Here is a 22893-nt window from a genome sequence, read left to right as displayed (position 1 = left end):
GGTTATTAAGAAGGACATGGGCAAAGGCTTCTTATCAGGATCATGGCTCGACTTCTGAGTGCTTATACCATGGAAGAGATTGTCTCTCACTCTCCCAGTAATCATCAACCATCCACATCCTCAGGGATGGAGGGGTGAATGGGTGGGGTGAGGCCTTTTCCTCCCCCCGCCCAGAAACTGTTAACTGTCTATAAAACTGCAACAACCCCCACCCCCAATGGAGCATTCATGGGTTCAGTCCTGTTCAGCTCCTGGGCTGGTAGTCAGTCACAGTGTTGAGTTTAGAAGGGCAATGGCCATCTCACGCCCAGAGAACCGTGCCTCACAACACAGAGCGAATGCTGCTCTCTTGGTTTTTGATTGCTGCTGACTTTCTGATGTGGAAATAGCCCATCTAAGTTGAACCTATATAACACTGGGTGGACACATGGCATTTACTGGTTGCTCCTCCTCTGTTTCCAGTAGTAAATTTCTATTGTCTCATCGAAGAAGACAGAACAGCGTAGTGGTTTGAACAAGGATGTCCCCGATAGGCTGATCCCCAGTTGGTGGTTTAGGAGGTGCAGCCTTGTAGGAGGGAACAGAAGCCGCTGAAGAAGGGCTTCATGCTATTTCCAGCTTCGCCTCTGCTCCGCACTGTTTAGGAGATGAATTCTCAGCTTCTCACTCTGATTACCTAATTATCTCCCAGGGGCCTTCCTTCCCAATGTCACCCCACTGTGGGCTGGGATTTCAATGACTGAATGAGAGGGTATAAACATTCAACCTGCAATAACTTTCTTAGTTGTACCCTTTTTCTTCCCAGTTCTTCAGAATGACGGATTGGAGGACGTCCATGTATCTTAGTCAGGGTTTGTTCCTGCACAAAACATCATGACCAAGAAGCAAGTTGGGGAGGAAAGGGTTTATTCAGCTTACACTTCCTTCTACATCGCTGTTCATCACCAAAGGAAGTCAGGACAGGAACTCAAGCAGGTCAGGAAGCAGGAGCTGATGCAGAGGCCATGGAGAGGTGTTACTGGCTTGCTTCCCCTGGCTTGCTCAGCTTGCTTTATTATAGAACCCAAGACTACCAGCCTGCGGATGGCACCACCCACAATGGACCCTCCCACCTTTGATCACTAATTGAGAAAACACCTTACAGCTGGGTCTCACAAAGGCACTTCCTCAAGGGAGGCTTCTTTCTCTGTGATAAATCCAGCTTGTGTCTAGTTGACACACAGAACCAGCCAGTACACCAGCCTTCCCCTTTGTTCATTTTTTTTTTCTTCTTCTGATCCAGATGACTTCGTCCTAAGTATCTCTAAGACTTGCAGACCTGCAGAGATACCACAGACTTTTACAAATGGACCAGCTGGGGCTACCCCCTCGTGCCCTGTACCTTCAGCATCCTTGCTAGGTTTCCCCCAAGGTTTTCTGGAGGAACTTACGCTCTTCTAGTCCTGTGTGCTGAGATCTGCTCACCTGATTTAGTCTGCTGGCTGAACCAGAGGCTGCTGGCTTCCATTTGTGTACACTGTGTTCCCAGCATAAACACTGCTCTTCTCCATGAATTTCTTGCTTCCTCCTCTTTGTCCATCACTGGTATAACTCTGCTACAAATCTAAACTCTCAAGAATTGGGACTACCTCGATTTTTCTACTGTGACCAACAATTTTAGTTAGTGTTGGGAACTTACTCTTAGCTAATTTTGGGTCAAACTCACGACTCTTACTCTTATTCTTTCCTTCTAAATCCTATGTAGAGGTGGGTGGACTGCTGTGATGTCGGAGCAGCAGGGAGGTCCTGGGGTCTGGCGCATTTCCCGTGTGCCCGTGATGCTCCTGGGAGCGCAGGCTGCATCACTTCTTGGCTTTTTGGCTAGGATGAATGAAGTGAAGCATGCACATTGCTTCGTTCTTGTCTTTTACTCACTCTGGCACTTACGAGATGCCTTTGTTCTGCCCACACTATGCAGGTCATTGGGGCTGCAGGCTTTTCTGGCCACACCCCAGTTCCCGAATAACAACGCAGAGGCTTATTAATTTATTAAAAAATGCCTAGGCCTTAAGCTACGCTTGCTCCCACTAGCTCATAACTTTTTTTTTTAACCCATTCATACTATTCTATGCCTGTCACATGGCTAGTCACCTCTCCTTAGTTTCGTAGGTCTGATTTCCTGTGAGTCCCGGGTGGATTTCCTGCTTACCTGACTCTTCCCAGAGTTCCTATCTCTCTACCGGAACTCCCACCTTCTACTTCCTCCCTTTTGCTAAAAGGCCATCAGCTTTTGATTGACAGGTGATGCTTTTACTATACAAGAGATTATCTCTACAGGTCATGATTGGTGAGGTCTTGACCTGACTGTAAGGCCTTCTTTGCTCTCCTTGGCAAGGTTCTGGGACTCTGTGAAGCTGCCCCAGTCCTCCCTCTCCACAGAGACCTTTCTTCCCCCAGTCTTCAGGTACAGAGTTCCTCTTTACCCCTTGTCCCCATTAGCCCCATGAAGTGCTGGCTTGCTTTACTCTGAGAACCCTGAATGAGATTATGTGGTGAGTCACTTGAGGAAATATAACCTCAGAAACGGTTATTTGATCTGTCATCCCTTTCATGCAGAAAGCCATAAGTTTCTTTTGGGAGAGATAGTTTTCACATGCCAAGGCCTGAAAATATTCTTGACCACTAGAAGCTAGCAACTGGGGTTATAATAATTTGAATAAACAAATTCTTGGAAGCCACTCATATCTTGCACTAGCTCTCTATCTCCCCACAACATGCATTTCTTAGAAATATGCCCAGAATGAATGATTCTAGCTCATTAGTCATTGTCCACTATTCCTCCATGATTTTGTCTAAAAAGCATCGTGCTTTGATCATTTCTTCTGACATCATTGTCTTAAGGTTCCCCAGGTATACGTAAATTTAATAAAAACTTTTATATACGTCTCTTGTTAATCAGATTCAATATTAATTAGACCCCTAGATCTAGCTACAGAGCCTGTCTAAGAATCAGTGCAGGCTGGAGGAGACTCTTCTCTTCCCTAATCCCCAAAGTGTCTTTGGACTTCATGGTTTATTCTCCTGAGCTCTTCTGGGAAAACAGAGTGAGCAACTTTTCAAAGACACAGAGGGGGAATCTCCCCTCTCGACTCTTCCTTTCCATAGTATCAGGGACAGCTAAGAGGGTTGGGTATGGGAACAGAGGTTGGTTTTTCTTTTCATTTTTGTACTAAGAACTTTTTATAATTTATGTCTGAAATCTCAGTTGAATGGTCCAATGCCCAACATCTGACTCCTGTGCTCTACTGTAATATGCTAATGAAATGCTGTTGGGGGAAGGGCAAGGCTCAGAAAGAAGTAGCAGGAAGAGATGTTGCTTGATGCATACTTGGGCAAGAATACTCAATATTTTTTGGGGTTTCCTTTTATGGTGTTAAAAGGAGGAAGAGTTTGGTTACTAGGCATTATTTGGGTGGTTTTCTATTTTGATCAAAAGTTTTCAAGTTTCTCTACCGAGCATATCCCTCCTACCTGTGATATATCTGATTTTAGTTATTTATATGTTCCATTGTGAATACAGATAAGATGGTAAGTAGAAGATTCCCTCTAAAAGCTCACTTAGAAGACAGTTATTGTGAATGAACTCAGAAGCAGTTCAGACCTGATCAGCTCCTCTATCCTCATATCCAGACAGGATAGGAGCTCAATTGAATAGAATATGTGTACATTTGATAGTTGTTAAGGTGAAGAAAAACATTTCATCGTTCAGAGTGGTATGTGCATGCAAATTGATGCAGATGGGAGTCTCCTTTTAAAATAATGATAATGTGTACGTGGATGTTTCACCTGCATGCACTCAGTGCCTATGGAGGCCAAAGGAAGGCATCAGATCCCTTGGAACTGTAGTTGCAAATGTTTGTAGTCACTTTATGGCTGCTGGGAATTGAACCTGGGTCCTTTGGAAGAGCAGTCCACATTCTTAACTGTTCTCTCCAGTCCATAGTTGGGAGTCTAAGTTGCTAGGAGATGTGCATGTGTTTGGGACATGTAAGCAAGAGACTTAGGCTGTCAAATACATTATTATAAATGTGTGCATATTCCAAGCCAAGTGCAGTCCCAGGATGCTAATGTACTTTATAAAGAATTGCTTGTATACCTTATAAAGAGTTCTTTTTGGAGACCTCTGCTCATGTGAAACAAGCATCTTGACCTATGCTACTTAATAGAAGAATAACTAATAATATTAATAAAAGGTGGACCTGGAGAGAGGGCTCAGCAGTTAAGAGTGTTTTCAGTTCTTGCAGAGGACCCAAGTTCTGTTCCCAGCACCGATGGGTGGGCAGCTTATAACTGATAACTATTCGTAATTCCAGCTCCCAAGAATCTGATAAATTGACCGCCACAGCTACCTGTGCTCATGTGCACACACGCCCATACGCACAGTTAAAAATAAAATGCATCTTTAAAAAAAAGAAAAAGCTTTAGGATTGGGGAGATGGCCTGGTAGTTAAGATCACTCACTGTTCTTCTGGAAGACCCAGGTTTAATTTCCAGCAGCTACATGGTGGCTCATAATTGTTTGTAACCCCAGTTCTAGGGGAATCCAATGATACCTTCTGGCCTGAAGTGGTTTTAAGCTCACTGCAATCCTCCTACTTCAACTTCCTAAGTGATAGGATTACACACACGGACCACCATACTTAGAAAATTTAAGAGCATTAACGTTAGTTATATAGATGATTTGTCACACTTGAAGTCACACCAGAGGACTTGAAATATTAGGGGCTAGAGAGATGGTTGAGGTTATGAGCATACCTGTCCTTTGCAGAGGAGCTGAGCCTGATTCTCGGCACCCAAAACGGGTGGCTAAAACCACTGTAACTGCGCCACCTTGGGAGCTCTACACCTCTGATGTCGTCAGGCATTTTGATGTGATTTGTGTGTGTGTGGTGTATGTGTGGGTACACACGTGTGCAGGTATGCTCCCTGCGGGTGCAAGTGCAATAGCTGGAGGTTGGTCGGTTTTGGACGTCTTCCTCTATTGGTATTCATCCTGGTTTTTTTGAGACCGGGGGGGGGGGTCTTTTGGTGAACTCGGAACTCTCTTTCAGCCAGTGTGGCTGGCCATGGTACTCTGCTATCTACTCCCTGCATTGTCCTCCCCCACCCTCACCCCATGCTAGTGTTTCGGAGAAGAGCTGCCACACCCAGCTTGTGGGTGCTGGGGAGCGAAACCGAGGTCCTCAGACATACACAGTCAGCACTTCACCCACGGAGCCATCTCTCCAGCCCTGTCAGGGCTCATTTTTATTATGATTAGATGCTTCATAAAATATATTTTACAAGTCTGTTTGCATTTTTGTCTGCCTTTACATTTTTATAAGTCAAGTAGTTCCAAAAAGATTCAGAGAGGGAAGCTTGCACAGACTGTGACTCAGTCTCCTTCGTTGTCTGCTTTTCACTCCCTTAACATATACCATTCATCCATTCCTTCCCCCCAGCTCCCCACAGAGGACAGCATTCTTCTCCTGTGAGGGAAGAGTAGAAGGGACTCACAGGACTGGGCTACCTCCCAATGGTGGGTTATTTAGTTTGTTTTTCCTTTTCTTTTTCTTCCTTCCTTCCTTTCTTTATTTTTATTTTCGAGACAGGTTTTCTCTGTGTAGCCCTGGCTGTCCTGGAATTCATTCTGTAAACCAGGCTGGCCTCGAACTCATAGAAAACTACCTGCCTCTGCCTCCCAAGTTCTGAGATTAGAGGCAGGCACCACCACTGCCTGGCTTACTCCCTCAGGTTTTTGTTTTTTTGTTTTTTTGTTTTTTTTTTTTTTTTCCAGAGCTGGGGACCGAACCCAGGGCCTTGCTGTTGCTAGGCAAGCGCTCTACAACTGAGCCAAATCCCCAACCCCCTCCCTCAGGTTTTTATCTCCCACCCTTGCCTTGCCTTCTGTGGTGCCTCTGGTCTGCAGCAGGGCCTCTCTTTGCAGTTGTCTTCCCTTTCCTCTTCTGTTCCTCTCTAATTCACCTTGATATCCCTTCCCTTGTGCCTCACATTCTAAACAGTAAAGATGTTAACTGCTAAATAATGCTGCCTTAGATTTACAAAATCCAAAATGATGATCTTATCACAGACACCCCCACTCCCACCCCACCCCGCTCCTGCCGCCTTGGTCTTTAATTCTGTCAGTTGCTATAAAACTTAACTTGAGGAAAAGCAGTTAGCTGAGATCATGCTGGCCTGGTGTGAGAGCCATCTAGGCCTCTATGGTTGCTGTAATTATAGTCTCCGTGCCAGGTTACAAATCAATTTCAACTGTTTTAATGTTTCTTGAAGTATACCTTTATACTGTAAACAGCACAAATGGTAAGTGAAATTTTATCTGCATACCATGTGTAACTACAGTCCAGACCAAGATATTTCCTGCACCAGGCAGGCAGATTGCTCCATATTGCCCCCAGAGACCTCCTCCAGGGCCACCTGTAGGTATGTTTGCCTATGTTTAGAGCTTCACAGACAAAGGCTCTTTCTTCCCTTGTTTTATCTTTCCATAGTGTTGCTCTACTTGGACATTACACTCAGTAGGGGCTCGATGGTGCACTTCCTTACCCTTAGTAGGTAGTAGTGTGAGTCAGTACAGGGTTTGAATCACTAACTTTTGAAGACAATGGTCATTTCAACTCTCGAAACTGTTAGAATGAACAATATCTGTAAAATGCCTTATGTAAATCTTTGTGAGAAACAGAACTCTATTTATTGTTGGCTACAGTAGGAGATCATCAAATACATATCTTAAGCCATCTGCTGTGGTTATTTACGTTGGTGGAATGCATTTCCTCTGCTAGACGCTGTATCTGTATGTTGACAAAGGGATGGAGATTCAGTACAGTTCCCGGTTTCCATGTACAGCCCTTAGCGCCTGTATTCTAGGCTGCTGGTGAGGCAGAACACCAAGTCCATGGTAACCTGCAGAGAAGAAAGCTACAGAGAGAAAGGTAACACAGAAGGAGCCAGGAGAAAATGTATCCCCCCCGAAGGACACGCCCTGACCTCCAACACACTCTAATTCTTATTTTTCACCACTCGTAATAATGGCATCTTATTATGACTATATCAGAGCATTAATTCACTGATTAAGGCAGAGCCTTCAGGATTCAGTCTCTTCTGAAAAGGTCACCAACTGATAACCAGATCCCCAATAAATGAGCCCACAGGAGGATTTTATATTCAAACCATAACTACTTTGGATCCCCAGAACTTCATTTTAAGAATAAAGGTTTTCGTGGCTAAGGATTTCTGTAAGATTTGACTTTCTGAATTAAATAGTGCGCCTCCCTGGCTTGTTTCCTTTGGATTTTAGCAGCATGAGTCAGATATTAAAGGTGGAACAGGAAAATCATTTGTGGGCAAATGGGTCAGCATATCGTTCTTTTTCAGTATAGCCCGTCGTTTCAGTACAGCATTTATATAGCTGTACTATATAAAGAAAGCTATTTGTAAGCGCAAAGCTCCGTGGTTGTCATTTACATCTCACTCTCTTTCAGGTCAGGCCCAAGTCCTGTGGTATCTCACTGTGGCGCCATCTCCCTTTAAGGAGCATCCATTTCAGAAATATGGCGGTCCCTTTAAGGCCCTGGAAAGGGCTGGGTGTCCGTTGGGCGCCGAGGCCACGCCCCTTCACGTGTCCTTCGTGCCATTGGGCGGAGCCAGAGCCTCTAAGTTGCCGTCACTTCCGGCTCTCTGTCAGTCCGGAGCAAGCGAGCGAGCTAGAGGCTGTTGGACGGCTGGAGCGGAGCGTGAGTGCGCGGGACCCTAGGCCAATTCCTCGAGGCTGCAGCCAGGCCGACCTCAGGCTACCGTCGCCCCTTCGCTCTCCTTGCCGGGAGAAATAGAAGCTCTTAAGGTCCTCCACTCTTGTCCGCGCCCCCGCGGGCCTCATGTGGCGGCCGCTCCGGAAGCCGAGCGGAGCCGAGGCGGTGGGCGCGTGAGGGCGAGCGGGCGGGGAGCGGCGGGTGATGGCCGCGCGCCCCTCGGACTGTGTGGCGGGGGCTCCGGGCGGAGGCGCTCGCGGTCTGCCTTGAGGCTGCGCTAGCCCACCCCTACCGGGACCACCGTATCCGGGAAGGTCCCCGGGGGCGCTGGCCCCGCTGGGTTGAGGTGTGGGGGGCGCGCCTCGGCGAACATGGCTGGGCTCTAGGGCGAGGAGGATAAAATGGCGCTGGCGCAAGGCCCTCCTCTCCCGCACGCTCTCGGCGCCCCACGCCCCCTTCCTGAGACCGGTCGTAGCCCCAGCCCTCGCCTCGGGGCTTTCTGTAGCTTCCTGGCCGCGACCCCCACGGCGCCTCGCGCCCTCTGGCCTACGAGTGCCTCGCACTCTGGGATGTTTTCAGTACTCCTCCCCCACGCAAGTCACCGGCTGATCAGTATAAACTTACGCCTTTAGTTACCTTTTGCTCGAATTAGGAAGCCCCCCTGGCCCTAAAGAAACCACCCCAGTAAAGCCTCATTAAAGTTAAAAGTCCAAGTGTGGGGAACCGGCCGGCTTTCGTTACCATTAACATTGTTTTCTTATTGGGTAGATTTAGGTTAGATAATGACGTGGTTCTTTGAAGTAATTTTAGTTCCCTAGACAGCTTTTCGTAATGGGAGATAGATAGGGCTGGCTGTTGGCTAGTGAAAGATTTGTTTATGTGCAAGTTAATTCTCTTTCAAAAACAGGTTTTGTGTGGTTGTGTGAACCAGCTAGCTTGGGAAACTTGATTATGGAGGTCAGGTTGTGAAATGGAACAGTGAGAGGAAAAGCGAATGAAGCTGGTTATGAACCATGCTGCTCCCTCCTGTGTTATCTTTAACGGATGGATCAGTTGTGTTCTGTATGGTTGTGGTCAGAATTTGGATAGCCCACTTTTGCCTTGACCTCCTAGTTTGAACATTGAATGCCAGTTTGGTCTATAGTGAGCTGGGTTATAATTTTTTTATGTAGGAGGTGGGAACTGAAGTATTTTTATCATTTACAGAATCTGTTGTGTTTGTTAGGCCCTTTAGGAAGCCATACAGAAATTAATAAGTTTCTTTAGATGGAGGGAGCAGAAGATAGTTTGGTGAATAGCTTTGGTGAATAGCTTTTGCTACCTGGTTTTACCTCTTGGTGTGTCTTGAGAAGGAGTTAGGGCATGCCTAAGGACTCCTTGAAGTGTGGGTTAGAATAAGATAGTCTTCCCTTTGTTTTATGCTTGTGCACTAAATAGCAAGCAATGGGCTGTGTACCTGTCTGGTGAGTTTTGTCTCGAACATCAACCTTCAAATTTTATATATTTCCCAAGGTAGGAAGTCAGGTGCAAAATTATTGTGAATTGTGTATAACATTGTGAACTCTGATTGTTGCCTGTTATTTTGATAGTGTGGCCACAAAGTAAAAACTAGTGTATACAAAGCATGTAAAAGCTGATTTATAAGGGCAGCATTAATTAGGTGTCACTTATATAGGCAAGCTGTCTTATGTTGGAGCCTCTTAGTGTGAGTGGAATTAAGTACATTTCTTTTGGTTTTAAAGTAATTTTTCTCAGCTGCTTTCTTGTAGTCTACCCACAAATTTTATAGCCCCTCTACAATCAGTTGTTAAAAAGACCCATTGACTTTGAGAAGGGTAAAGGAATGTGCACATGGCTTTTATTTCTTTGTCTTGACTGGGCTTAGAGTATTTGGCTGTGCTTGTTATTTGCAATTTAGACATGTGTTCAATGTAATGACTCCAGTACTACAGAAAGGCAGAATGAGCCTTGGAAGTTATTTTGTTTTTTCTGTTTGTTTGTTTTTGTTGTTTTTGGTTTTTTTGGACTGGGAGAGCTAAGATGAAGGTACTAAAACTACTTGTAAATTATTCATGTGATGTCTTTTTCTTTCAGAATGCCTAAATCAAAGGAACTTGTTTCTTCGAGCTCTTCAGGCAGTGATTCTGACAGCGAAGTTGAAAAAAAGGTGACTTTCCTGTACCAAGTTCTTTTATAGTACAAAATGAATGGTGCATTAATTGCTCTATAATGCCGACACTGAGTTTTGAAGGGAAAGGCCTGTCAGTCTTTTTAGATAGGTTTTTCTATGCATCCTAAACTTCTCCAACCACCTCAGAGTTCCCTGAGGGCTGGGATAGTGTTACCAGTGCTGGACTCAGAATGTAAGAGAGAGAATCTGCAAGGGTATTCTGTAACAATAAATGACAAATGGAGTCCTTGAGTAGAATATTAGATTCTAGACTCATTTGCAGGCCTTACGTCAGATTGAGAGGTCTCTGTATTGTACTTGGGGTTCAGCCTAGCAGCCCAGTGCATTCCAGGAAAGTACTTGCCGTATCTTTAGCCTTCTTTTTACTTTTTATTTGTGACAGGGTCTCAATAAGTTGTTGGGCTGCCTTGGACTTTTGTCCTCATGCCTGATCCAGCTCAGACTAAAGGTGCTCCACCTTTAGTAACCAGAAGTCAACAGAAATGCTTTCTTAGACTCTAAAGGACCAGAATTCTAATTAAGCCAAGGGCACATTATTTAGAAATCTGTGTCATTCAAAAATCTGATCCTCTAGCCTGCTGCTCAGTGAGCTTGGTCTCGTTCTTCCACGTGGTAGGAGAAGAGACCTCATTATTCCAAGTTTGCCTTCTAACCTCATGTACCCACATACAGGCTTCTCAAGCACAACAATCACAAAATGACAGTAATAAAATTTCCCCAATCTATAGTTAGTAAGTCACTATTGAGCTGCATGAAGTTTTGAATGAAAACATTAACGTTGACAGGTTTCTCAGTCACTGCTCTCCTTTACCCAAATTACTGAATTTTAGTTTTGGTACATTTTAACATTAACAGTTATTTGCTTTTAGTAAATAAAGTCATTCAGCACAACAAACACAAAATTAGCTATTTTGTCAGATAAGCTTTTTCTGTGTTAGGTGATCGCTGTTTTGTCAACCTCATTCCACTCAGCTGATCACTGCAGTGAAGTGTGACGGAGCAGTTCATCTTGTGGTCAAGACTTCCTTCCACACAGCTGTCTCTTAATAGAAATTTATATCTGAATAAACATTCATATCCTAGAAATGGAACAAATTGTATTCTCCCTCTTCGTTGACTTGCTTTGTTGAGAATATGAAGTTAGTACACCTGTAGTTTACAGATGTGTAAAAGCAGCAGGCAAGCCAGTTTCCCAGGTCAGTTAGTAGAGTGCTAGCCTCACACTCAGGAAGTCCCAGGTTTGATCACCCCTCAGTGGAGATGGAAGCAGGAAGGTCAGAAGTTCAAGGTCACCTGGGATACTGGGGACCCTGTTTTATTTATTTATTTAAAGCAACAACCCCCTCTTTTTTTTTTTTGGGGGGGGGGGCCTCTGTACTAAGAAAAGGGAGCTCTCTAGGAAAATTTAGGAAAGTTGTAGCCTACAAATGTAAAGATAGGCTATAGTATCATAATTTTCAAATAAGGCTTCAAACATCATACATAGCTGTACTTGAAGTCTTTAGAACTTGGGGCATGCACCAGTCTAGAGGATTGCCTTCTTCCTGAGCTGATTTTGTAGCTTGTCTCCCATAGTACTATTAATCCTATAAACATTTACATTAAATACATCCACAGCTTTCATAGTGTGTTCTTATCCTAGCCTTAACAAATTTAATTAGTAGGTTTAGTAATATTAAACTAGTTTTTACTTGTCCACTAAGGAGGAGCATGCCTGCCCTCTACTGTTGGGGTTGGGAACTTAATGTGGGTTTTGTTTTGTTTTTTAATTTTTATTTTTTTATTTTTTAGCTCAGTTTGAGAATAAGGCTATATAAAATTCTTTTATACTAGTGCTGCTTCTAAAATATTATGAAGTTGAGTGCTAGTCTTATCACTGTCTATCTTCAATATTCTTAGTGCTGCTGAGGTTTTTGAGTTGTTGATTTTCAGTGCCTGGCATAAGATATCCGCTTCCTTTACCTGGGCATACGCTTCCCCCTGAGATAGAGTTTCATTATGTAGCCCTGACTGACCTCGGGCTTGCTATATAGTCCAGGCTGGAAGCATACATTCTTGGAAACAGTCCAGATTCCTTTTAGAATAGACAAGGAATTATAGTAAGTATTCGTGTTTTAGTCTGAATACATTGGTTATGTTTGTTTTTTGTGTGATCTTCAGCTTTGCTGTCCCAACCTTAGTCAGGCTACAGGGTTACCAGTATGCTTTGTCTCTTTAAAAAGTAAGAGAGTAAGAGGAGAGCTTTGGGCAGACTTGGGGTTTCCACAATTTATGTATACAGAGGGTACAGGCTGCTTCTTCTTACAGAGAGTGCTATGTGGGTTCTAGTCCACAAGCTGACTTTTAATATCTGAGATATCTTTGAGGATATTGAGAATAGAGTGTAAAAACACATCATTAGTTATGTGAAGACTAGATTCATAGTTAACATTTTTTAATGCACATTTTTTTAAATAAGTCAAAATTTGACTACCTCTTTAATGAAGTGCTTTGAAGTTCACATGTGTGTATTCTTAACTTTACCTTTTTTTTTTTTTTTTTTTAAGTTAAAGAGGAAAAAGCAAGTTGTTCCAGAGAAACCTGTGAAGAAGCAAAAGCCTGGTGAGAGTTCTAGAGCACTGGCATCCTCCAAGCAGAGTAGCAGCAGCAGAGATGATAACATGTTCCAGGTAAAGTCAGATTGCAGTTAGTCCAGTGGGATAGACCCTTGATCTGATAGCACACCACAGTCTGTGTTGTAATCTTCTTGACCTGTGTTTATTAACAATTGAGTAGGAAGTGAAGGTAATTTGTTCATTTCTGGGCTATTGGTAAAATCTAGAAGTCTAGTTTTACTATATTTAAATGATACAAATCTAAAGGTTTCAGAAAGCACCCCCCCCCCCCAAAAAAAAAAAAAAGAAAAGAAAAAAGAGAAAGATTTAGAACTGTATATTTGGGAAGCATATTTGAGTGAGTAAGGTTGAGTATTTGACTGGAAAGTGTAAATTTGATGGCCTAACTTAGGTTTCATAAGAAACAGAAGGCTGGGGACATAGTGTAGGTGTATAGTGCTGGAGTAGCATGTTTAGGCCTGGAGTCTGAGCTTAAGGAAAGGGGAGCAGGTAGGATAGATAGAGTGAGATGTAAACCCAGGGAGGGCTGCTTGGCATCTTGACTTTATTGTGTGTTTTTAGCAACTCAGTATATGCTTCACTGCAAACCCTGTTCTGTGAGGTGATCATTGTGAGTAAAAAATGATGCTGTGAGATTGTGGAGGCAATTATAGACTTTATTTATATTGATAAGGAAGAGATAGTGATGCTTACAAAGATGGTGATGAAGAAGGACCAGCCTTGAGTGAGGTAGACCTGATAGTGAATGTGGCCACTGAGGACAGTCTCCTGTAGCACCTGGGGGTCTTGGCTGGGAATTGCTTTTGTTGGCTTTTACATATGCTTGACTAAATAGCCAACCACTGAAGAACACAGAAAACAAAGAGAGGAGGTGATAGCAGGTTATGAGAGATTTGCAAATGGATGATGAAAGAAGAAAGGATTAAATTGATAAAATGGAGAAAGAAAACTCAAAATAGTGGAGGAAAGAAAGAGACAAAATATAGATTAACTATTATAGGTTTCAATTCTTTGACTTCCGTATAATTTCAGGGCAAAGGTTAGTTTGATAGAGAATATATAGATGAAGGTATGAGATGAGGAATTTAAAAGAATGATATTACTGATTCAAATGCGTAATAAATTGGATGCTTACTGTGCTCTGTATTTCATTCAGGCTTTGCCAGTTTCCAGTATTCCACATGGAATGGGATCTGTAACCTTGTGGAATTTAAGGGGACTGTGATTACACACATAATAAAAATTACAATAAGTCCTGAGAAGTAGTGGGCAGATAGAGTAGGCGTGAGAATCTCATTAAAAGAAGTGGCATCTAAGTCTTAGGATGTGAAGGTTAAGCCAGCTGTGCAAAGTGTGTGGATAAAGAAAGCATTTTCAAGAGCAGGAAATTGAGTTAATATCTTGAAGTTGGAAGGAGCTTGGGTTGTATATGAATTATAGAGCCCTTGTGGTTGAAGCCTGGGAATTCTTGCTGAGATTCAGAAGTCTATTTGGTGAAGACCTTCCAGAGCCATTTGACTTTTAAGTACAACAACAAACTGGGGCAGGACACATGTACAACTGTATAGAGTATTTCCTAGCGCTTTGGAATGTCCAGTTCCATAACTGTGTCTCAGCTATCCTTTCATCACTGGTGCTAATGCTGTGCTCTCCTCTTTACTTATAGAACAATGACTCCTTTGACCTGGTGGGGGGTGGGGTCTGAGGTGAGGGTCTTTTATAGCTCTGGCTGACTTGGCAGTCACTAAGTAGAACAGGCTAGATTTGAGTTTTTAGCAGTCCTCTGCCTCTCCTCAAATGCAAAGGTTGTAGACATGTACTGCCATGGCTTTTAAAGGTTCTGTTTTGCTAGAGACTTTTGAGAAACGGGGTTTATTTTTAGGGGATGATTTTCTCACTTAAAAAAGAGCCTTGGTTCCTTGGTTCTTTTTTTTGTTTGTTTGTTTGGTTTCTTGAGACAAGGTTTCTTTAAGTAGCCCTGGCTGCCCTAGAGCTAGCTAGCTCTAGTCTATAGAGCAGAGCCAGTCATAGACTCACAGAGATCCACCTGTAGCTTACACCTCCAATTCTGCCTGTTAGGAAGACTTGTCTCAGCCAGTGTTCTATTGCTGTGCAGAGACACCATGACAGCAGCAGCTCTTAGAAAAGCATTGAATCGGAGCTGGCTTACAGTTTAGAGGTTTAGTCCCTTGTTACCTTGGCAAGAAGCATGGTGGCAGGTAGGAAGATGTCTTACTGGAGAGTAGCTGAATTATACATTTGGATCCATGGGCAGCTGGGACAGAGAGACACTGGGCCTGGCTTGAGCTTCGGAAACCTCAAGAGTTCACTCCAGTGACACACTTCCTCCAACAAGGCTGCACCTCCTCTTTCAAGACTGTGTTCCCTAATCCTTTAAAATGATGCCACTCCTTAAGAGCCTAAGGAGGCCAATTTCATTCAAATCATGACAACCGGCTTTCCTTTGAATACTTTGGCTCCTTCCCAGATAACTTGGTCAGTTTATTAAATGTATGTCTTATTTCTGGGCTGCATTCTTAAACTCTTGACCTAAGTCTGGCTGCTTTAGTACCATACTGTCCTTATATTTACTGAATTTAGGAAGTGGAGAAACTAAAAAAAACACATAGCTTGTGTTAAACCACCAGTATAAATACTTTTTTTTTCTTAAAAGACAGGGTCTCAGTATGTAGGCCCGTCTCTTAGTTACGGTTTTTATTGCTGTGAAAAAGACTCTATGATCATGGCCACTCTATATATAAAGGAATACTTTTAATTGGGACTGGCTTACAGTTTCAGAGGTTTAGTCCATTATCAACATGGTGGTATGCAGGAAAGACATGGTGCTGGAGGAGTAGTCGAGAGCTCTGTATCTTAATCTGAAGGCAGCAAAAGCTACTGTGATCAACACTGGGTGTAGCTTGAGTATGAGACTTCAAAGCCCAGCCCCCATCCCCACAAGTATGTGCAGTGCTGCAGGACATGTGATCACACTGTGATCCCTGAGGTTGTGTTATTTACTGGAAAACCTGCTTTTTAGTTGTATGGCTCAGCCTTAGCACATACCTTTAATCAAAGCACTTTCTACTTGAATATTGTAAACAGGATTAAAGTCAACCATAGTTCAAGGGGGCAGAGCAAACAACCAGTTGACAGGAAGTGACCATAGGATCTTTAAAAAACCATAGAGAGTAAGAGGGAGTTAGGAGGACAGGTAGATGCAAAGGAAGTAGAAGGGAGGGACATTGAATTTGAAGGAGTTTGTTTGAAATGGTGTGAAAGAAGAGGCCATTTCTGGTCGGACTTTGGCTGAGGAGGAAGTACAACTGGTTGCTTTCTCTGCCTCTCTGAGCTAGCTGTTTTTCATCCTAGCATCTGGCTCCCAAGACTTCATTGGTAAAATCAAATAATTGTGATTTTTTTAAAAAATAACAATAACAACAACAGTATACACTTCCTCCAATAAGGTCATACCAACTCTAACAAGGCCACACTTCCCAATAGCTCCAGTTCTGTGGGCTAAGCATTCAAGCTCATAAGATGGTGGCTGTTCCTGTTCACCCCCACAATCTGGGTGACTGGGACTTGTTGTGAGTGAACCAAGCTGACCTTGAACACAGCTGCCTACCTCCAAGGGGGTTAATTTTTGATGTCTTTGAGTTTACTGTGTTAGGCTGTAGGCATCTAATTTAGGTTGAATCGGATAGTACTGCTGTTATTCTATGAGTGGCTTATTTCCCTTAGCACCATGCTATAGCATAGACAGGATTGCCTATATGAAGGCTGAATAGTGTTCCATTGCATGTGTAAGCTACAGTATTTGTGTCCTTATTTAAGGATAGATTTGTGGGTTGCTTCTACTTCTTAGCTATTATGAATAGTGCAATTAGGACATGTATGATTTTGGGGGGGGGGGGGCGGGAGACCCTACTGCCAGTTGTTTTGGATGTGCTGCAATGTGCTGCCTCCAAGTCAGTTAAACACATACATATACAATCTATAGGATTGGTATAAATTGTCTTACTAAAGTACATTCTGATGCTCACACAGAGTCTTCTGAATATGCATTTCTCAGAATACCCGGTCTGTTAAATATATATCTTTTCCCCAAAGTGAGATTATTGGAACATGTTATGTTTCGACTTTTGTCAAAGGACATCCATTCTATTTACTGTGTTAATTTTATTAATATTCATACATTTTAAAGAGAAGCTAAAGAAAGAAAGATAGCTCAATAAGCAGAAATTGCTTGTACAAACATGAGGACCTGAGCTTTAATGCTCAGCACCCACCTTAGGTAGTTGGATTTGGCTGCAGATGGCTATAATCCCAGCACTGAGGGGCAGAAATGGCAGATTCTGAGTACTCTGTGCCTGCTAACTTAACAGTGAGCCTCTAGTTTAGTGAGCGAGATCTCAAGGGCAGGTAGAGAATGCTAGAGAATCTCAGCTGAAGTCATTCTCTCGACATCATATGTGGACATACATGCATGCACACACACCACCCTGTTACAGTTGAATACTTATTCCAGGATTATAAGTGTAAGTCATGAATATAAATTCAAAACCTCTCTCTATGCATTTTCTTTTTCCCTCTTTGCTAGATTGGAAAGATGAGATATGTCAGTGTTCGGGACTTTAAAGGAAAAATTCTAATTGATATTAGAGAATATTGGATGGACTCAGAAGGTGAAATGAAACCAGGGAGAAAAGGTGAGGTTTTATTTCTTCAGTTTGATGTTAATGTTGATTAAATACTTATCTTAAACTGTTACAGGGTATACAGGTTAAGGAGTGGCCTTACTTGGTTGATCCTTTTGTAATCAATTTGTAATGAAACCTAGGAAAACATCCTGATGTCACGTTGAATTGATCACTAACTTTAACTTCATTTTTCTGAGGCAGGTTGGGCACTACTTGGGAAACTGTAAAATGAGAAACAGAAAACTCCTGGTTTAGTGTTTGCTTTGGACTCAGATCCAGCAGGATGTTCTTTAATCCTTAAAGGTCTCTGTCCTCTTAGTATTGGTGCTTTGCCCAGTTCCAGGCCTCTTAGCAAGGACAGTTTATTTTGTTACCAAGTAGCTAGAAAGCATTTGTGCCAACTTGTATTTGGTTTTCTTGTGACAAGATATGACACAAAAGCAACTTAAGGGAGGAAGGGTTTATTCTGACCCAGTCTGAAGGTGGAAGGCAGCTGCTCACATGGGGCCCAGTCAGGACGTGGAGAGGTGAGTGTGCTGGGACTTGGCTTGGTGTCACTTAGGCCTTAGGTGGGGCCACTCAACATTCAGGATGGGTCTTCCCTCATCAGTTTAACCTGTTTGCAGACACCCTCTTCAACACTCACAGAGGTATGTTTATGATGCTTCTAAATCTATCAAGCTGATGGTCAAGGTGAACTGTTAATAACTTGTCACTTGTGCTTCTGGGAGCAACACCAGTGAGACCTGTAGACAGAGGCGTGCACACAGTAGAAGGGGACTGGCTGGAAGAGGCAGGTGGTGAACAGGAGTGGGAAATGGGGCATTAGGAAGGAGTGGAGGGAGGAGTACATTATATACATGTAGGAAAATGCCATGGTGATTATGCTAATGCACTTTGAAAAAAGAGTAACCACTACTTAAATTTATATAGTTCTGTGCTCTAGGATTATTCAGTTGATGAAAATGCTTTCTTGGGCCAGTAAGGTATGGTGCCTCAGCAGGTGAAGGCACTTGGTGCCAAGCCCCTTATGATCCCCAGGACACATGTGGTGGAAGGAGAGAGTGGGTACTGCCTACCCTGTTGTAAATACTGTGGCGGGGGAGGGGGAGTGATGATAGGATACAAGCACGCATGTGTGCACCCATTCAGTGAATAAATGTGACAGATTTTTAATAAAAGGAAAAAAATGCTTCCTTCTAATACTATTTTGTCTGTTTTTAAAGGTTTTACTTCTTTCATGCAGTTCTCAAGTTTGTTTTAGAAACTTCCTTTTTATGCTTACTGATTATTTCTTTCTGGGTTTTCATTCAGGATTTTCCACAGTGGCTAACCCTAGATTTTATTCTTGCAAATGTTTCCTGAAGGAATTCAGTTAGCCTCAAAGGCTTCCTACTGCTGCCTATTGTGTTCTCCTTTGCAGTTTCATGGCCTCTGAGCAGTTTTCTAAAAAATACATTGTTTGCTTGTGTTGGATGTTAGGCTAAGGTTTCATATTACCTGATTTAATGTATCAACCATTCTTTGATGTGTAAATCTCATTTACTAATTAAGAAACTGAATCTAGAAAATGCAGCTAGTGATGAAGCTGAGCATTGCTCTTGAGAGCATGATTCCAGAGTGCACTCATGCCTGTATCTGAATTCTGCATTCTCCCATGTCCCTTTTGAGCCACTCTAAGGAGTGCCCCAAAATGGACGCTTACAGAAGAACTTAGCATAGAGCTGAACACCTTGAAATTTGGTGGAAATATGGAACAAATGTTGGAAGAGACAGGATGTAAAACTGTCAACATCTTATGCCAAATTTAGGTCATTTTAGACTGTACATATTTGTGAAATATCTTCAGATTATTATCAGTTCTTATTGGTCAAAATAGGCATTGTGTTGGAAGTTAAACTGGATATAAAAATTGAACCTGTGCCTAACAAATGTAAGATTTTAATATCAATATAGATCTCTCACAAAACTTCAACATTCTAGTGTTGTGCCATTCAAAAGGGCAGTTTGGGAACTGAAGTAGCTCTGTAATAGAGCGCGTATGTGGCATGCATGAGGTCTGGGTTCTGTCTTCAATGCTAAAAAATCCACATAAGCAAATGACAGTTTTGATAAAAAATTTGGGCATATCAAAATCCCCCAAAAGACTTGATTTTCACCTTGTATTTCTTAAACCTTGTTTAGGTATTTCTTTAAACATGGAACAATGGAGCCAGCTGAAGGAACAGATCTCTGACATAGATGACGCAGTAAGAAAGCTGTAAAGTCTGAGCCATATCAAGCCTGTACTGTCGTAGCTGTTTTACTCTGTCTTTTCACATTGGCTTTTGTTTTCTAAATGTTGTTTTCCACGCTGTTGTATATTTGGATTGCAGAACAATTTGTAAGACAAATACTTTTTTTTAATGTGCATTATTAAAATGTTCTAAGTGAAGCTAATTGTCAACTTTATTAAAGAGGATTGCTTTGTGCCCCTTACCTAGTGTAAAATAAAGTCAGATCATTACAATCTTAACTGTGGTAGCCTTTTTTGATAAAAAAAATAAACTAGTTACTGTTTAAGGCCCAAAAAACAACCTTTGTAGGCACGTTGTTGAGTCAGCTTACATTCAGAAGGATGTATTACATTGAGCTCTTAGATTGCTTTGTGAAATGTATACTCAGTCTCTTTCCAACCTGATTTGCTGAATTTTCCTCTCCAGGACTTCTCCCTACCACAATCCTTTTTTTCTTCAGTTTTCTTAGTATTCACTTTTCCATCACTCTCTACTCAGATATATTATGCTGATTTGGAAAGTCAAGCTGTCCATGTTGTTGCCTCCAAAGTCTACTGTGTTAATTATTAGCAGATTATCTGTTTAGTAACATGGCTTAAATGGGAACTCCAAGCAAGTGTGTGTCATTATTCATAGTGCGCTGTGGAGATGTTACTTAGTCTACAGAACATAGTGACTGATGTCTGATGAACCGTCTCTCGGTAAACCTTTGTGCTGGGATGGTGGTTATAAAATCAGATATTAAACTAGATTAGACTTGTAAAAATCGTGACACTTACTGGCCTCCTATTCTAACAAAGAGTGTGGATTATATGTAGTCAGACATGTCACTGAGCTTTACTGTCATGGTAGGTTACATGGCTAGTTTTTATAGAGTTGGCTGTTTTACAGTCTGGACAAGAGACTTCCAGATTTGATGTTTAAATTTGATAGACATTTTCATGAGTTTTCATTTTAACCAGGATGATTAAACAGACAGGCACATGTGTTAGGGCTATTGCTCCAGTGAAAAGGAAGGGCATAGTGTTCTGAGGGAAAGTGTTTGCAAAGGAAAAATCACACTGAAGGGAGTTAGCCTGTGATGTGAAAGGAACTTTCTTGAAACTAAATGCACATGGTATGTTGGCGATAACAGTAAGATGGGTCTAGGTAGAATAATAACTAACAAGGATGGTTTATACATGTGAAAAATGCTACCACTAAGGGCTGCCATATCAGAATTGCCCTATCTTATTAATCAGTTTAATTCCCATCGTCTTAAGCATTTTATGGAATTGTCAAGGATTTAATTTAAAAAATAATCTGTCAGGCCTCATGTGGTTAACTTATCCTCCTTACAGACATTCTTTAGGTAACTTTTTAGTGCGTTACTCCAAATTGACATATTAAAAAAAAGAGAGAACCTAAGTGTTTAAGATATATATACCATAGCTCATTCCTGAGGGATGCTACCCTTATAATTTGTTGTATTTCATTGATTAATTATTTACCATTTAAAGAAAGGATAGTTAGAACATAAAACTTTGGTTTTGGTATCGATGAGGAGGGAATAATAGACAAATTTTCTAGGCTGTGAATTCAGAGGGCGTATGTGCATTTCAGCTGTCTGCTTCATGGAGACCCGCAGAGACCTGTCATCTGTTACCTAGGCTGCTTAGCATAGTAAAACCTCCACTTGGAAAGCTTTTTCTGGCATAATTTGTTAGACTGATAGCTAAATTCATTCACTAATGTTACACCAGAGTTACTAATCTTTTTCTTTGTGTGTGTTGAAAAGGAGAATTAGGTTAAAAGGGGCTTTTCAGACGAAAAGAAAGGCTAGAGTCCTTCTATTTTGCGTTCAGATGCCTTTCTCCTTAGTGTCTTAGTTTCTTTTCTCTTGCTGTGATGAAGTGCCCTGATGAAAGCAGCTTAAGGGAGAAGGGGTTTATTCTTAATCGCAGTTCCAGGTTACAGTCCATTGTTGCATGGAGTCAAAAACAACTACAGGACTCCAGACATCCGGACACACGGCTCCATGGCCAGGAAACCGAGAGCAGTGGTTGCATGCTCAGTTCCCTCTCCTTTTCATTTAACCTGACTTAGCCTGTGAGCTGGTCCTGTCCGCAGTAGGCAAGAGTTCTCCACACATGCCTAGAGGCCTATCTTCAGGTGGTTCTAGGTTTAGTTGAATGGATAACACTATCATAGTAAGTTTTCTCCCAGGAAGAAGGCTTGACATTTTGAGGTATAAGTATCTTATTTTGTAATGCTAAAATGATTAGATCTGCTCTCAGGTTTGCCCTTTAATACGCCCCATAGCAAGGCCTCCAAATGGGTTTTCCTCTTAGAGTAAAAGCCTTTAGCCAATTTCCACAATCACTGGAAAAGAAAAACTTGTATTTTCTTTTGTTTTGCGTCACAAATGCCTAAAATCTTGGGAAATACTACCTCATTAACCTAGTCAAGATGCTGGTGATAACCAGTCTATTCTGCGTAGTATCTTAGAATCAGCAACTTAGGGAAAACCAAGGAAGAAAATGTGTCCTGACCTGGCTACAAAGGGAGGAGGGGATTGAACGTTTATGTAAGTGTTCCGGACAGGAATGTTAGCACAGAGCTTGCCACAAAGCTTGAAAGTCTTAACTGTTGAGTTATATTTAGGTATCTTTTTTGGATTTCTCTGCAGTTCATATTTTATGGAAATTAATGTAGTGAAACACTAAAGATCTCTTTTTTCCGTAAGGCATTTTTTTTTCCAGATAAACTATAATGTAAACATGCATATAGTGAAACGTGTGTAATTCTGTAATTGTGGAATGCCTGTATGCTTTGTTTGGTACATCTTCCATGGGGGTGTCAATGAACCTATTATTCCACTTGTGAATATTTTAAATGTTGAAATAAAAACAAGAAATAGACCCTTTGTGTTATCCCATTTTCACACACCTGAAGATGGAGTACTTTTGTCTGTTGTAAATAATGTTTCTCTGTGGATGTTCTAGAATCTGTACTAGCTTTAGAGTGTTAAGTCTGAAGGCTTTGGGGACTTGGTGTGGGAAAAAATGCAAATGCCAAGAAGTACATAGCATCAAGTTTTCCATCCTGAAAATGCTTTGCAGTTTGATGCTTTGGTCTTAGTCATTGTTCTATTGCTGTGAAGAAACACTGTGACCAAGTTAACTTTTATAAAAGAAAGCATTTAATGAGGCTTGTTTACAGTTTGAGAAAGATAGTCCATCGTCTTCATGGCAGGGACCTTGGTAGCACACGGCAGACATGGTGCTGGAGAAGTAGCTGAGGTCTACATCCAGATTTGCAGGCAGCAGGAGAAGACACTGG

At 42.0% G+C, this 22893-nt stretch overlaps 1 protein-coding gene and 1 long non-coding RNA gene across 5 annotated transcripts; one reads left to right on the top strand and one right to left on the bottom strand.

The window, feature by feature from the left end:
• Nucleotides 1-6701: 6701 nt before the first annotated feature.
• On the bottom strand, nucleotides 6702-7603 carry LOC120101085 (uncharacterized). The gene is made up of 2 exons (XR_015674204.1): nucleotides 7504-7603; nucleotides 6702-6957 (listed from the first exon to the last, which is right to left on the bottom strand). It is a non-coding gene; the product is annotated as an uncharacterized LOC120101085 (long non-coding RNA).
• A 118-nt stretch (nucleotides 7604-7721) lies between these two features.
• Nucleotides 7722-19811, top strand: Sub1 (SUB1 regulator of transcription). Of its 4 annotated transcripts, none has more exons than XM_087615646.1 (5): nucleotides 7722-7772; nucleotides 9882-9954; nucleotides 12525-12647; nucleotides 17197-17305; nucleotides 19481-19811. In XM_087615646.1, the coding sequence occupies exons 2-5, from the start codon at nucleotides 9883-9885 to the stop codon at nucleotides 19558-19560; spliced, it is 384 nt and encodes a 127-aa protein (XP_087471772.1). In that variant the 5' UTR covers nucleotides 7722-7772; nucleotide 9882; the 3' UTR covers nucleotides 19561-19811. The 4 variants fall into 4 exon arrangements, with proteins under 4 accessions (XP_087471772.1, NP_001009618.1, XP_087471774.1 ...); NM_001009618.1 differs by having other exon boundaries at nucleotides 7758-7879; XM_087615648.1 differs by lacking the exon at nucleotides 7722-7772 and adding an exon at nucleotides 7959-8133.
• The last annotated feature ends 3082 nt before the right edge of the window (nucleotides 19812-22893 follow it).

This window comes from Rattus norvegicus, chromosome 2 (genome assembly GCF_021556685.1).
Source record: "Rattus norvegicus strain SHRSP/BbbUtx chromosome 2, alternate assembly SHRSP_T2T, whole genome shotgun sequence".
NCBI lineage: Eukaryota > Metazoa > Chordata > Mammalia > Rodentia > Muridae > Rattus > Rattus norvegicus.
This window is presented reverse-complemented; position numbering and strand designations above follow the sequence as displayed.